The sequence below is a fragment of the Leopardus geoffroyi genome, chromosome C2 (assembly GCF_018350155.1).
Source record: "Leopardus geoffroyi isolate Oge1 chromosome C2, O.geoffroyi_Oge1_pat1.0, whole genome shotgun sequence".
In the NCBI taxonomy this organism is placed as follows: domain Eukaryota; kingdom Metazoa; phylum Chordata; class Mammalia; order Carnivora; family Felidae; genus Leopardus; species Leopardus geoffroyi.
In genome coordinates this window covers 38,930,406-38,946,836 of record NC_059333.1, presented here as the reverse complement: position 1 = coordinate 38,946,836, position 16,431 = coordinate 38,930,406, and the positions used below count along the sequence as shown (strand labels likewise).

Here is a 16,431-nt window from a genome sequence, read left to right as displayed (position 1 = left end):
GAAGCTCCAAACCCCCAGCACATACTCTATCACCCCATTGGACTTCACTTACAAAACACTAATTCTAAGAAAATTATTAAGAACTTTGAGATAACACTGCAAGGCATTAAACTCCAAAGATGAGACTCCGTTTGGAGTTTAAAGTCCTGTGCAACTCTGCTGGCCACTCGTCCATGAACCAGCCCTGATGGTAAGTATTGCATTATGCCTTCAACTAACCAGTCTTTCCACATAAGATCTAGTCTTGCCTGAGATTCTAAATGTAAGCAGACTCCTAGCTATCAGATTTGGATTTAAGTTGATTCATATTTATACATTTGACAATATGTAACTATGTTTTCAATAAATGGAGTCTATTGTTTTAATTTGTTTGTAATGTTGGGCTTTGACAACCTATGCAATGATCATTTTCACTGGTATTTCAATGGATGCGCCTCCAGAGCTCCAAAACAATTTGTACAATAATTTGGGGAATTGTACTTATATTCATCATATGTTCCCCAACATCTTTATGCTTCCCTAGAGTATCCAAGGCCTTTCTTAATAGAGAGTTGTTCAGTTCTCACCTCCATGAATTACCATGTTCCCAAACTGCCTCTTTCTCCTCAACACGTCCCATGGGAAAAAATAAATAAATCCCTGGTTAGACTTCTACTCACTGCCAGCAATCTCATTAAATATAATTTACATTATAGTTGTATTTTAATCATTCATTCATGAGAGCAGAGAGAAGCTGTAGCCAGAATCTTACAAATTTTAACAATGGTGACTCTAAGACTCCTGCAATACAGATTATGCTTCTGCAAGATGAACACTGCTGATAATGCTCTATAAACACCGATGGGGCAAGGAGAATCTATGTGCTCCCAAGAGCACACAATTGCACAATAAAGAGGCAAGGGGGTTCAGTAGTTAGATTTATGTTCTAAATCTGACTCTTCCACTAAATTGGTATGTTTGTGACCTCCTATGCTTGTTTCCTCTTTATTAAAATGTGATGCTAGTTTTGAAGATTTTTTTTTTTTCAAATGATCTGTTGGGTGGGAAAATGATATTTTCTTTGTCTTTTCAGAAGCAGAGGTATTTTAGAGAGTCACATTGTGCGTGAAAAGGAGGAACAGCTCTCTACTCTTCACTAAATACTTCTGTATTCCAAGTGTGCTTGTGGGGTGGGGAGAGCATGTTGGGGATTCTCACATCAACTAAATTTATGACACCAGCTACGTGTCCTACAATTGAACTCAATTCTGACACTACACGCCTGGAGTTAGTGCAAACCCCACGGATTAGGGGCTCATCTCCCAAGACTGGTTCTAACTTCAGATGCCAATTGCCAATGGTGGGGTCCCTAGGTTAGCTACAACTTCTGTACAACTTGATTACAAATCAAGCACAACTCCCCACTCGGTTTTGATTATTTGCTGGAACTGCTCACAAAACTCAGAAAACTACTTACTAGATTACAAAGATTAAAAGTCAGGAACAGCCAGAGGGAAGATTCAATATGGATAAAGGGGAGCAGAGCTTCCATTTCCTCCCCAAACTCTCCATCTTCAGAGCACCTCCGTGTTCACCAAGTAGAAAGCTCTCTGACTGCCACACTTTAGGGATTTTTATGGGGCTTTATTACACAGGCATGATTAAGTCATTGGTCCCTGGTGATTAACCCTACCCTCAGCACCTCTACTCTCCAAGAGGTCAGGTGTTGGGGCTAGAAATTCTAACCCTCTGATCACCTGGATGGTTCCCCTGGTGACCAGCCGCTATCCTGAGGCTGTCCAGAAGCCCTCAGCGACTAGTCATCTGATAAGAAAAAGAAATGTATCACTTCCGGAGATCCCAAGGGTTTTAGGCACTTTATGTCAGGAAAGAGCAAAGGGAGCCATATTGCAATATCTTAGCACCAAGATCATAGCTAGTGGCTGCATACAAGAAAGACAAACGTGAGTGAGAAGCATTTCAGCAGCTGGGAATGTGATGTTTGGTGTAAAGTTATTGCAGATTCTTAAGCTAGAGTTCATGGTTACACTTGAAGTGGGCCCCAATTTCTGAGCAAAGTATTGTGTGTATGTCCAATTTGACATGACTCCATCAGATTAGCAGGAAAATCTATAAGCAAAATCTGACAAAAAATAATGCCTTCTATGATACCTACAAACCAAAGAAGGGACTTTAGTGTTACATGAGGTAATATAAGTGTGAATTAGTGCCGGAAAATACAGCCTGAAGCATGGGAATTTATTTTATAGCAAGGGGTGTAAAGTTGATAGTTTTTCTTTTTCATGGAAACAAATACAATTTTAAAGTTATTTTCAAAGCAAATGAATATATAATTGGCAGATTATGTGGTTAGAGTGGGAGTCCTTAGAGTCCAAAATCCTTCTGCCTGGGACTGAGCTTGTGGGAGCACTGAACCTTTGAGATCCCATTTTGTAAAGTTTCTCTGATCTCTGGCAGAAGGGTATTAGGACATGTTCCCATTTGATAAAATTGCCAAATAGACACACGTTAGGAATTTTCTAATTCCCTTTTAATCATTTTCTCTCCCAACACATTGAAAAATTTCTACTTCCTGATATTCTCTTAATTTGTGAGTAAAGAAGACATATATTTCTGACACCAATTTTAATAGTTATATGTTTTCAAATCTTAAAGTGATGGTCATATTGTTGTTTTCCAGCAATAATTCATTAGTTTAAAAGGCCCACTCTACCTCCAATCTATGTGAAAATATATTCTTTAAATTTGCCACATGATTATATTATATGCACCCTACATCTGTGTAAGGACTTCATTTAGTAACAAAAGAGTGAATTAAAGTTTTGGTAGTATGTGAAGGACATGTGTTTTTAGAACTTTTAATAATAATGTACAGACTCTGGCCATTGTTATATTAATTTCCTAAATTTTCTACATAATAAAGTATTAACTCAATAATCAGATCTATTTTTTAAAGAGTCAACATAAAACATCTCCAGAGAGAGCTAATCTATCAAATTTAAGACCACAAACACTGGTTGAAAGACATGCTATTTATTTGCTTGTTTTTTTAGTTTGATTGAATCATGAGACTTCTATATTTTTAAATTCTACTTCTTATACTACTTCTTCTTATTATTAACAGAATATCCTCACTCCTCTGTCCAATATAGGAATGACAAAAATACAGAAAATGGTCATTACTTGGAACGATAATTTAGTAAAGTTTTGAAGGTCTGGGCATAAAATGCTATATTCATGTTCTTAGTGTATTTCATGAATTTGACTGACTTGTTATGTAGTAGGTGTTCAATAGTTATGTTTTCAATAAATAACATGCAATGTAGAGTAGCACAAGGTGGCATTTAAAATGCAACCAGGAAACTGCTTTTCTCCTTTAATCTCGTCTCTATTTTTTATTTGTTGGATTTCAAAACATTAAAAAAAATCCTTAAATTGCACAAAACAAATATGGTTTGAAAAAAATTAAACTATGTATTTCCTAGAACTTCTTGTTTTAAAAAAGTGTGCACTTATTTTTAGCATCATTTCAGGATTGTCATATAATGAGGATCTCTCTCATGGACTAAAGCCACTATGCAATGATAATTAAGAACACCTAAACTTAACTCTATCCTTTAGTGAATTATATGAAGTAGAATTTCCAGTGAGGCTCCTTGGTTAAACAAAAAATGCCGAAGAATATTTTAACGGAAACAATTGCCAATATGAAAACAGAGTTGATTTTAATCTAGGTAACACGGATGTCGTATGTGTATATGGCTGTGCAGCCATATAAAATGGGCATTTTGGATAGCAGGAAAAAAACAACGATTGTGTCAAAGAATGTGATTATATCAAATGCCATCATTTGCTTTCAGATGTGTTGAATTCTATCTTTGATGCAGAATCAACTTTGTTAAATTGTATTGCAGGGCTGCTTTTGCTAGGAAAAAATGAATTAAAGTAAATAAAATGTTATTTAATAAAATAAACCAGATACAAAATCTTGCCTTGTATTTACAGATAAATTTTAATGGAATATTTCATGGTCTAACACAAATATCAGACCCAATGACACTAATTCTTGTACAGCCTTTGGCTTACCCTGTATAACAAAATCTGTTATTTAAAGTAGACTATAAAATACCTTATGGTAAGTGAACTTCCAAAGACACAAAGAAAATCTCCCATAAATTTAAAAGCTTATCTCAAATTCTTATTGGCATAAGCTTAGGATGGATATATTATTAATTGTATTATCTTAGGTAGTTGAAATATATAATACTGGTTAGAGTGTGAAAATTAAAAAAAAATAGGTTTAGGTATTTTTGCTTCTGTTCCTAGTCAACATTAGTAAACACACATAAGTGAATGTAATATTACCTTTACAGATTATTAAAATTTTGGCAATCTCAAACAGATTTCCCTAAGTCAGCAACATTTTTTTTTTTTTTTTTACCCTTAGTGACCATATTACAAGGTTCATATTCTCCAAGGAGTAACGATTAAATGTTGTACAAATAACATTTATTCTACTACTGCTTAATTTTTAAAAATTCCACTTAGAAGTTTACAAGGAAAATAGGCATCACTAGAAAATCTAAAATGAATGGATAATGTGGTCAGTTGAAAAAGATATGTAAAATAATGTTTGGTTTGTAACATCTTTTATAACCTGTCAGTGGGAAAAAAGAAAGTTCCATCTTTCAATGTCTGCTTTCAGACCTAAGAAAATGAACTAAATGAATAGACAATTCAGTAGTGTCCAACAGATAACTAAAATTCAAATTTTATTTTTCCATATGTATCAGACATTTCTTTTTTCTGACAAGACTTTACTGAAAGATGAAGTGCAAATGGGAACCCTGTAAGAATGTTTATAAGAGTTGTACATGACATATTTTAAGCGCCACTAAGTACACATTGAATACTTTGTAAGTATATAGGCATATCAACATGCAAGTGTCATGTACCTAATATTACAATATGCATTTTGTTTTTTGATGATGTTTATGATAACAGTAGATTCAATAATTGTGTTTTTCTATCTTCTGTGCAATATGTTTATTTTGGCGAATCTTCTTTACAGCACAGAATTTATTTTTATGTTGTCATAAATATACCCTTCCAAAAGTTATGAATTTCATGTCATATAAATAGAACATTTTATTTTTGAAGCTACATTACTGGGAACACCTGCATTTCTGGGTACCATTTTCAGAGATAAGTCTTTAAATTTTTTTTAACATGGCAGACTTGTTCCAATGTTGATTAGGTTGAAATATTTATGATAAAAATGGAGCTTTCTTGAGGGAATATTTTTTTGGTTGAATGAAAAGCTAAACAACCAATTCACAAATACTGATGTGAACTGAATATGAAGAAAATAGGTCAGTAATCCCAAACTCTTGGGTTACTACTTAACTGCATCATTGAATCTACAATAAGTACAGCAGGTACAGTTAAATAAATTTGTAAAGAGATTAAAATTTTATACATTTATAAGGAGAAAGTACTAGTTTTGAAAAGTCTCTAAATTATTTTTCTATTTATGAGAATCATTCAATACATTAGAAACACAGAGAAACGCAAAAAAGATAAAGAGATAACAATTCAGTTTACATTTCATAGTTTGTTCAGTTTGTTTGTTTTTTAACCAAGTGGTGACCACTGCTTTCAACCATCAAATATTTTATTGCATATAACTTTCACTATCAGCAAATATAAAGAGAAAAGTGTCTACTAGGAGCATGTACAAGGAAAAGCATCTGAAGAAAGAAAACATTTGAGGTTTAACAGTACTGTGTATAATAGAAGTGTAATGTCGCATTCATACCGCACTTAAAAGTCCGTGTGGGAAATCACTGCTGTTCTGACCCTGGATGTGGGAAAAGTGCTTAAGTGCTGAGCCCTGGGAGGCCTTTTTTTTTTTTTCTTTTTTTTTGCCCCTGCAATCTTCAAATATCTTTTAACTTTTTTTTTTCTTTTGAAATATACAGTATGTGTTATAGGGGAAAATAGTGTTTTCTCTTTACATATTTTTCACATGTGGGCCCATTCTCTCCAAAATAACCATACATTTCTTGTAACTAACATATATATATATATATAAATCATATATATATATGGAAAAGATGGTAAAGATTCGACCAAATATTATTTGTAACATAACCACATAACATAGAAACATCTTACTTGAAGCATATTTTATAGATTCAACATCATAATTTGAAATATTTTCTTGTGTCTTTTTTTTCTAAAGAAAAATCTGCTTTTAAAATGTAATTTCCTTTTCAAATAATTAAATTACATCATTTGAAAAATTCATATTATGTCTAAGCAGACACAATAAAGTGGGCATTTGTGGCAAGACTTTGCATTCATTGTTCAGGTATTATTTGTTAATAAGGAGGCAATTTTAAATACTTAAATTTTTGTCTTAGATAGATAACACTTCTTGGGAAAATAAATCATTTACATAATTTTTACTTAAAAGCACAGCATTAATTTATGAGAAATTGTTGCATTTTAAATATTAAATGAAATGTCAGATTGGATTCCAAAGTGTTGCCATTTAAATTATTATTTAAAAATCAACACAATTATATTACATTGAAATATCAGTAGGCATGAGAAGAAATATCCTTATAAAATTAGCATATTTTGCCTATAGGAAAAGTTAATGATAGAAAAGGAAAACCAATGCAGATCCATACACCACTGAATACACTAAAAGAAATTGGCTTTTGAGATTTCCCAGGGGCTAGGGAGCGGACTGTTATGATAGTCCCAAAGAGTGCTTCCTGGGATATCCTGTAAATCATTATTTCTTCTATATCATAGCCCATGTTAAAAGTGAGAGGTAGAAGGATTATTGTAAGTATGCATGGCAGAGAACTTACCAGCTATATCCAATAACTATTGCATTCAATATTAATAATCTCAATACATAAAAATGCTGATGAGTTTAGAACCCATTCTTACACGTTGTCCCCTTTAGCTCTCTTTATAATCTTGCTACTTTCAATCCGTTGCCTTTGGAAGGGTATAAGTGCAAAGGGTATGTCTGGGACACAATAGGGAGAGAAAGGGGGAAAAAATAAAATAAATAGAACAAAGGTCTAAAAAATTTCCCATTAAGATATAGTGACTCTAACAACTGACTAAGGGTAACCTGTGTTCTTTGACTGAATAAATCTGTACTTATAATAAAAGTACCATAACCTATTAAAATATACACATATTTCAAAGAAAGTTTAAGAATTCAAAATTCAATTAGATTTCAAGCAAAGTTTGAAACTCAGGTTATTTCTTTCTCTCCAGTTGTGCTAAAAAGTAGGTCAAATAATTTTATTGTGTCACATTAATGATTAAGAAAAACTTAAAGTTTTGTTGAATCAACTGCATTTTTAATTAATGCTTTAGTGCGTGGGAGGTGAAGATTAGCAACCTCTTGGATGGTGTTAAAGAATTCTTTAAAATCCCTTTGCATGAAGTATCCAGCAATAGAATTTCAGATATTGCACTGAGTATATTTCAATATTGCCAGTGTATATTTCAAAACAAATTCTATTATCTACACTAAGATTTCCTCTTTCCCAATATTCAAAATGCATATTATAATTACATGGGTTTCCAACATCCATACACAGCAAGTACAAGATACTTACATGTACGTACACTGTAGTTACCTATATTTTGCATAGTTTTTAGTGTGTACTTTGTGCCACTTAATAAAAAGCATTACGCAGTAATTCTCATTAGATGTTTCACTTATTTCAGCTGTGGTTGCCAGCTCTTTTTGTTTGTTTATTTCGTATGTTCATCACAGATTACCATTCGCAAAGGGGGATAATATTGGGCACTTTTAGTGGGCTCTACGTAATTAGCAATATGAAAGGGAAGTTGCAGTAAGATACGAGGTTTTGCATTTTCTCCACAATTAAAACATGTAACATGACGTTCATATTTATCATTCATCAAATTATCCTTATGTCCAAAGGAAAAGAAAAAGTATTTTCAATGTTCCCCTTGGTAACACTTTGCAATAAGTGGCACTAAATTACACGATAACTGGTATGTCACATGGAAGAACCATCACCGTCAAACAGCTGCTGTACATGTGCCTATATGGAATCTCAATGCTGTTACAATCATGAGTACATAATTACAAGTGAGCCTGTCCTTTTAATTTGAGATATATATATTTTTACAAAGAAATGAAAATAAATGAGGTGTTAGCTTCTTTGCCATATTTAGGAAAGTTAGTTTTCTTTCTCTATTTTAATTGTGGGATTTCAATGCAATATTAATCATCTTGAATCAATATGAGATCATCCAGTTTCTAGATTAAACTCCAAAATCAGGTTCCTTAAACTGCTTCTTGGATTCTCTGGTAAAAGAAAACAAGTTGAAATTTCTCTCTCTCTATCTTTCTTTCTCTTTCTCTCTTACACGCACACACACACACACACACACACACACACACTCACACATAAACATACACATATCAATACTCTGCGCATGTGCTCTATCTTTGCTCTTGTACTCACAAACGTTCCTTTTTCTTCCTAATTTTAATAATCATTCTATCTAGGACACTCAAGAATGGAAGAAAAAAAGAATGCTGTTTACACTTCTTTGATGGAGAACGATCAATTTACACTGTAAACAGTACACTGGCAGAGAATAGCTACTTTTGGTAAAGAATAATACTCCATATTCTACTAGGGGTGTGTGTGTGTTCACACTCCTTCAGTTGAGTTCCGTAGCTTCTGTGCTCAATAAGCAGAGACAGAATTTGGCTCTCTGTGCATACGCATGTGCACATTTCAGACATTGCAATTGACATGGTTCTAATTTGAAATGTTATTTTGGTTTTTTTTTTTTCCTGATTTTGGCAGAAATGGGCAGAATTTTTACAATTTATGTCCTTGTTTAGTGGAAATAAAATACATTTTACAGATAGGAAAATATGATTCTATTGCTATATTTTTCAGTAACTAAAAATGATGCCTAATTCAAATCGAACTATCTTAACTGGCAAAACATTTTATTAGAGCCCACAAATCATAATATATTAGTTTGTTTTAAAGAGTTCTAATGAGTTTTTTATATTACTCTAATGGGTTAAAAGAGTCAAAAATTTTGAAATACAACCAATTTTTGATTTCTAATTTTACAGTGCTATAAATAATGATTGAGTTATTTAGGCAACAATTTAGCAGTTGGAGCCAAGTAGAATATAGACAAAATGAAGAGGGATGTAAATACAGCATCAATGAGTAGCAATTTTGTAAGTGCATCCTGAAATTAAGCTTTAAATAGTCATTGATGATGCAGTTTATACAACTTACTTCTGTAATAAGAACCTTTCCATTTTGTACTAACAGGATGAATTTTGTTTTGTGGAGTCTTTCTAAAGATTATGCATTGAAAGATATGAACAGTTTATAAACCTATTCTAGTTTCAATGTGTCTAGTAGCACCTACCTGATTCTCTCAAACTACCATACTATATTAACATATTATTGCATTTTTCCACAGATGGTATGGAGTGAACTGTAAAAACAAGCATGCAATCACATCAATGCAGACTTATTTCCTTAAAATGTCATACTGTATATGATTTATTATGTTAACACTCAACCACATCATATTATTTATGTTCTGTATATTCTGAAAAAGTGCTGCTTGACTGACATCGTCCTTTTTGTTTTGTAAGAAATCAACAAGATAAATGCTTCAACAATAAAAAAAAACAATTTAAAAATTCTAACGTTGTCTTTAAAAGTTTATACTTTTCTGATAAATAAGATACAGCACCCTTGTCTTCCATTTGATATTAATACATGATGTCATACTCAACCATTCTCATTTCCCAAAAATAAATTCCAAGATATTATTTTTAAAACCATAGGCCATCATGCTTTCAGACATCACAAGTATAGCTACCGTATTGTCCTATTTGTTTTCTTCTTAAAGGTGCAATGCTTCTGAATGGGAAAATAATTTTTTATCTAACTGGATTTTTAATTTTTAGCATATAATAAATTTAATGAGAACTAATCTAACAATATTGTATTGTACTAGAAGAAATAATATGACTTTAGATTGACTCTGTATCATATGTAAGAATACAGCATTTCTTAATGGTTAAATACACCAAAATTTCAGAAATAATCCAGAGAAAGAGACTTTCACCTTGGAGTTAAAAGCATGGCAGAAATTCTCCATCACTCACTGTTTCATAAGTTTGTACCTCACAAAATGCATAGACAGGAATTTAATAAAGAATTAGTTCATTTATACAGAAAACATATCTTAAACACTTCTTTTTGGCAAACCAACATAGGTAAGCAGCTCTGGAACTGCCAAATTATTATTTTTTTTTAATTTTTAGCAAACTAAGAGTTTACTTTTAGGTTATTATTCAACTGTGGTTGTAATTGAAAACCTGAGGCTGTGCACTGGTTGTTAGCTTAAAATTACCTTTCCTTATAACATTGTGCTTCCATTGTATAACAAATAAAAATTAACAAGAACTAGAAAAATTTGTTGTTGAACAGTGCTAGGACATACAGACAAAAATACTAATACATGTTATCTACTTATAATATTGGTTTAAGTAATATCTAAAGGGATATAATGGACATTAGAAAATGCTTACTTATGACTGAATTACCTACAGCCAAAAAAGTTAAATATGTATCAAATAATGTTTAATTGGATTTATTATATGCACTATATACAGATACTAAATGTTTCAAAATTGTGCCCTATGGATACTTCAGTTTTGTTTAGGCAGGTGAGTTCTTATGGAGCAAATAAATTACAGAATCAAATTAGAGAAATGAATGAAATCTTTGTGATTCCCAAAGCAGTAACATGTTTGTAAAAACTTACTGGTAAATGAAGCTAAAATAACCTAATGGTGGAATCTATATAATTATATATAAGATGTCATGGCATGATTGCAATTCATACACATGGCTCCTGTATCAAATACTATATTTTTAAATAGCAAATTGATACAGCTTTACTAGTATAATCTCAAACATTCCAGAATCTATTCTACAGTGTGTTTTCTAGGGCATATGTTTCCAAACATGTCTTTGAAGGTGGACATGTGGAAAACACCGTAAACCTCTAATCTCTGATTAAACTTAAACACGTTAGGTCTTTACCTAATCCTACTACTCGTGAAAGCTGTCCAGTGGCAAACTGACAAAATTTATGATTTAATGGGGGAAAAGATGAGGGGAAAAAAAAAAAAACACTTTGCATACTTTTTTTCAATGTATAAAAACAACTCAATACCATGATCCAAGGAGATGATTAACATTGTTAAGGCTGTATATTCAAGCACTGTATGTTAAAAGAGCAATGGTGTGGAATTTAGGCAGTAAGAAATGTCCTGCATTATGGATGGTACAGTAATTAAAGAATGATGCTTTCGACAGCTGATTGTTGGTATACACTGGCCACTGATAGCAGTACGGTATGGAAGTTAATAAAGGTAGCAGTAGATGGTAGAAATGAATTCTGAAAGATGATAGCCAGTTTTCTCCAGCAGCCAGCCTGGTAAGGAAAACTCATAATCTTGGCCTGCATTTTAAATGAAATACTCTTTTTTCTCTTCAGCATTGACTTGGCTGCCTTCAGCATTGATAATGGCTGTGTCAGCATCTGGTGCATCTTCGGCTCCTTTAGCTTCATTTGTTAAATATGTTCCTGTGGGTATTGAGAGAAAAAAAATATATATATATATATTTGTTAGTTCTGTGAGACTGGTAAAATAGCCAGCGTTAGCACTGCATTCATTGAGGAAGGAACTTATGTCCGATTTCTTATATGTGAGAACACATTCTGAGACGTAATAAACCATACATTTCACTCTTCTAATGTCGCACACTATCAGTTTTCAGGTATATGTTATAGATGAAGCAGTGGCCAGGTTAACTGGGCGCAACTGCCTAACTGGAATGGGTAATGAGTAGTTTGATTTCTTTAATGATGGATACAGACCATGTGATCCATGCAGCTGTAGCAATCAGGGCCCTTTGTGAAGATGTTGATAATGATCACATCAAAAGTGTCATCTTTCATTTTGAAAACTCCACTTAAAAGTAGATTATGTCAATAGTTTGCTACCTAGCTCACTGCAAAAAAAATCACACATTTTCCTCACTGATATGGCCATATGTGTGTCTATAAACCTACAGACAAAAACGTTGGCTGAACACTTAACATTATAGTTGAATGTCAATCCTAGAGATAAATACAAACTTGCTATTTTTTTCCCTGAGCCAGTGACTCACTCTGTAACCTTTGGCCATTGGCTAAACATTATTTTGCTAAACGAATCCAACTTTCATTAAAATAATCAAGAATTCCCTGAAATAATTTCATATTTAGATCTCTCTGTCACGTATATGCATACACTCATTTAATATTTCACGATTAAGCTAGTCTTTAGAATATATTTTTGCCAAAGTTAAGAATACTTTGTTAAATATTACCTACCTTTATGTCTTGCCAGATATCGACCAAGCAGAAATATAGAACACAGCGTAACAAATACAACTACAGCCACTATTCCTCCTATAAGAGCATGATCAGGGCCAGTCTGGCCAGCCAGAGCATTGGGATCTAGAAAAGAGAGTAAAATATCACACAACTAATGTGTTATTTAAGTATAGAGGGCATATCTGCATTACAATGAGTTATTCTGAAAATTAGCACATTTCTACTGAAGTAAAATTTCATTAATGTGTATTAAACCAACCATCCAGTCAACAAATATTCATTTGTACAACATACCTGGGAATGTAACATTTGCCATATCAGTGACTGTTGCCATTGAGTTTACATTTTAAGACTGGATAAACAAACACATGTATACAATGTTCCATGGTTTTATGCCTTTCATTCTTCTTCTCTTTCTGAAAATATGGGCGACTCTGTATATCCATGTGTATGTGTGCATTTTTTTAGTGTGATGAACACCACTATATCATTTAAGAAATAAAATTATGTCATAGGAAAGGCTGGGACTGAGATGATAACCCCGGATTTATTATCATATAAATATTATTTAAAGCTATGGCAATTGATGAACTCCCCAAGGTAGTGAGTCTAAAAAGAGACAAGAAGTGTGACAACTGAACTGAGGAACTCCCATATCTAAAGTCTAGGAAGAGAAAGTGCTTCCAGTAGAGCCAACTGAGCAGGAGAGAACAGTGAGTTAGGAAAATATCCTGCAGAGTACATTGTAGTTGATCAAAGGAAAGAACATATTTCAAGGAGAGGACGGTGTTACAATTTGTGTTTAATGTGATTGACAGAAGGAGGGAAATGAATACTCAATGTAGAGGATTAAGTGCCTATTTGACTTGTAGCTTTAGAGAAAGTAGCTAGAGAGGTACTGATTAATAATATACTTTCACATTTGGCCTTTAGTAAAATATTACAGGAAAGACACGAACCCAGCAAAGGATAGCCAGCTTTCAAGCAGAAATGAAACGAGGAAAAGAAAGCCCAGACAACTGGGAACTCCAAAGTTTGGAAAATCAACTATTTATAGAAGCCACATAATAAGGGATTAAAACTGAAAGAAGCTTTGAGCAACAAAACCCACTAAGGCTGAACCCTACCACAAAGGTCGGATTCAGTGTACTGCCTCCCCTCCCAAGCCCACATTGCAAGTATCCTCATGCTAATTATTTATGGTCTAAAGGACAGAGAAAGCAAAGAAAAAAAATTAGGCTTTACAATTATGTCTTCAAAAGATCTTAAACTGTGATTATAGACACATGAATATGACATTTTAGGAGTCTACTGTGTTTTTCATGAAACTATTGCATGAAAGTAGCATTGTCTAGATAGACAAAAAAAAGTCTATTTAAAACTTCAAACAACCTCAGGATCCCCAAACTTGGTGGAGGCAAGAAGTGGACTATAAAAGCTATGTAGTCTCCCTGAAGAGCATACTTCAGATGTGCCCATGGAATATAACTTACAGATTGAATTCTCCCATAGGGCAGCATTGGGGGAAACAAAAAAGAATGTACAAAGGAGAATTCAGTTTCTTCAAGGAAGTACAACTACTGCCAAGGCAGAGGGATCTTTGATTGCCAGTCTGGGATGTTTTCATAATTGCTATAGATAAGTGACTACTCAGTGTTTCTCATTCTCTATTTCCAAATGAGAGCATTTATATTAAGAAGCACTTCCTCTCGGCTGTGTGCTATCACTGTATTTTGTGTATGGGCAGAGAGGAGCATTAATAATTAATAATTTGTCCTTTGACAAATACATCCAGATATCATGAATAAGACTGTGAATATCTGAAGAGCTTAGTCTTCGAATTGGATACCTTGGCTTGATGGGACTTTAGGTTGTGTCTTTAGACAGGGTATGGAAGTGGTTTGTGTGAGGGAAAAGAAGTGAAAAAATATCTGGTGATCAGAAGGATATACTGGGGAAGAGATTTCTAGCTAATAACAAACATGTTTCCTTTTCTTTCAGTGCACATAGGAAAACATTTTCTGGCTTCACTTCAGTTGAATGTAATCATGTGATCTGTGTTCTGGACAATTGAATGAAGATCCAGCCAATAAAAACGTCCCATGTGTTAACTTCCAAGGTGATCTCAGGAGATACAAACTGAAACTGAGAGAAGCTACAAGAGTAAGTAAGGCTATAGATCACTCAGTCTCCACCTGGAAGAAAATTGCCCAGCTAAGAACATATGCCTTGAAAATTGTCCAACTAAGAATACATGTCCAAGGGGGAATAAAAAAGGTTTATTTTAAAAACACTGAGTATTAAAAAGTGAACCTACCATTGCAGCTGTTGTCAATCTACCTTTCTATTATATATTACTTGTATTTCCCTTAATTTCTGCCATTAGCTGTAAATCTAAAAATTAAAAAACAGGAAGAAAAAGAAACAAAAAATAAGCCTGTCACACCTCTGAATTACCTATTCTTACTCCTTGTTTAGACACTTTGGAATGAGTTCCAAATCCCATTTCTTGCTCAAGTCCCCAAATACACATGGTCGTAAATCATTTCTCTCTCTCAGAACTGAGCACTCTTTTTGGGAACTGAGAAGTCACTCTTATTCATACATCTCTGTACCTGTCTCATTTCCTGAAGGTAATTCTGAAACATACTATTTCCAGACCAATTGGAATAAACAATATTACTTAAAGACTATTGATAAATATTGCCAAATTATATTGTAGAAAGATTATATAAATTCATCCTCCACCAACAGCATCTGAAGGATTTTCACCTTTATAATACTAACATCAAATATTATAATTAAAAAAATTTGCCAATCTAATATTGATAAGTGTTAAATATTTGGTATTTACAAGTTACCATAAATGTGTCTTACTACTTTTGTCCATATGAATTCATTAATTTTGAAATGGTTGTTAATGAAATTTGATTATTTTTTTCATTCAGATTTTCTGTTGCAACATCTCTTTCCATAGAAAGTTAGACATTTTTAACAATGTTTTGTTTATTCTTCATTTGTGGTCTTTTCAGTTGATAGATAAGTCTTATAATTTTATGTAATCAGCCTATCAAACTTTTGTGTTATGATGTCTGACTTGTGGGTCATGATTTGAAATGCTTTTGCCATGATATACACATATAGATTTATGCACTCATCTAACATTTTTATTGTCACATTTTAATCTATCTAAAATACATTTTGGTCCATGGTTTGAAACTAAAGTATAAAAGAGAACTTTAATTCTTATTTGACAATAAGAATTTTAATGTCCCCCACACTTTCATCATAGATGTTATCATCTACCATAAAGTAAATATATACATACATTACAGTTTGGAATATTCTAATCTATTATATGTGAGGAATATATACACAATCCTACATCAAGATTGTAGGGTTTTTTTTTAATTGTAGACAATTATAATATAGATTCATTATCTCCAGTTCCTGTGTAAGTTCTTATTCTGACTAAAACTGAAGAATTAACTCTGTTCAAAACAGAAGAGTCTTTAAATAATCTTGAGATTATATTTTCAATGTTGTTTCTCAGAATAAAGGCATTCAAGAATTTTGAAAACCTACATTGTGTTCCTTTAGGTCAATGTGGAGGAATGAACAGGAATGAAAAAATGGTCTACAGCAAAATGGAATCTTTTCTTCTTCAGGTTTGCTGGAGTTTTCAGGGGAATCTGAGTACTGGAAATGAAGAGAGTGACGACTAAGATAACCCAACTCCTCTCCCTGAGTGCCACTAGCCTGGGCTCTCTTACAGCCACCTGTCTTCTCCTTCCTCTCCCCAAGAGCAGTAAGTACCAGTCCACAGAGTCCCAGCTCCAAGGTGGGCTTTCCAGTTCACTTTCCAATCCCAGGTACACTTTCTGAGGTTTGGAGACCACGTTTGGAAAAGTCAGTTTTCAG

The 16,431-nt window shown here is 33.2% G+C and overlaps 1 protein-coding gene across 3 annotated transcripts in view; it reads right to left on the bottom strand.

Moving 5' to 3' along the window:
• Positions 1 to 3,988: 3,988 nt before the first annotated feature.
• CADM2 (cell adhesion molecule 2) overlaps positions 3,989 to 16,431 on the bottom strand; it is a 1,073,367-nt gene continuing 1,060,924 nt past the window's right edge. For all 3 annotated transcript variants that reach the window (XM_045501674.1, XM_045501677.1, XM_045501676.1), the window contains 2 exons: positions 12,508 to 12,633; positions 3,989 to 11,715 (listed from right to left, as the gene is read on the bottom strand). In XM_045501674.1, coding sequence (XP_045357630.1) covers positions 11,597 to 11,715; positions 12,508 to 12,633 — 245 coding nt within the window. In that variant the 3' untranslated portion in view covers positions 3,989 to 11,596. The remainder of the gene's footprint in view (positions 11,716 to 12,507; positions 12,634 to 16,431) is intronic.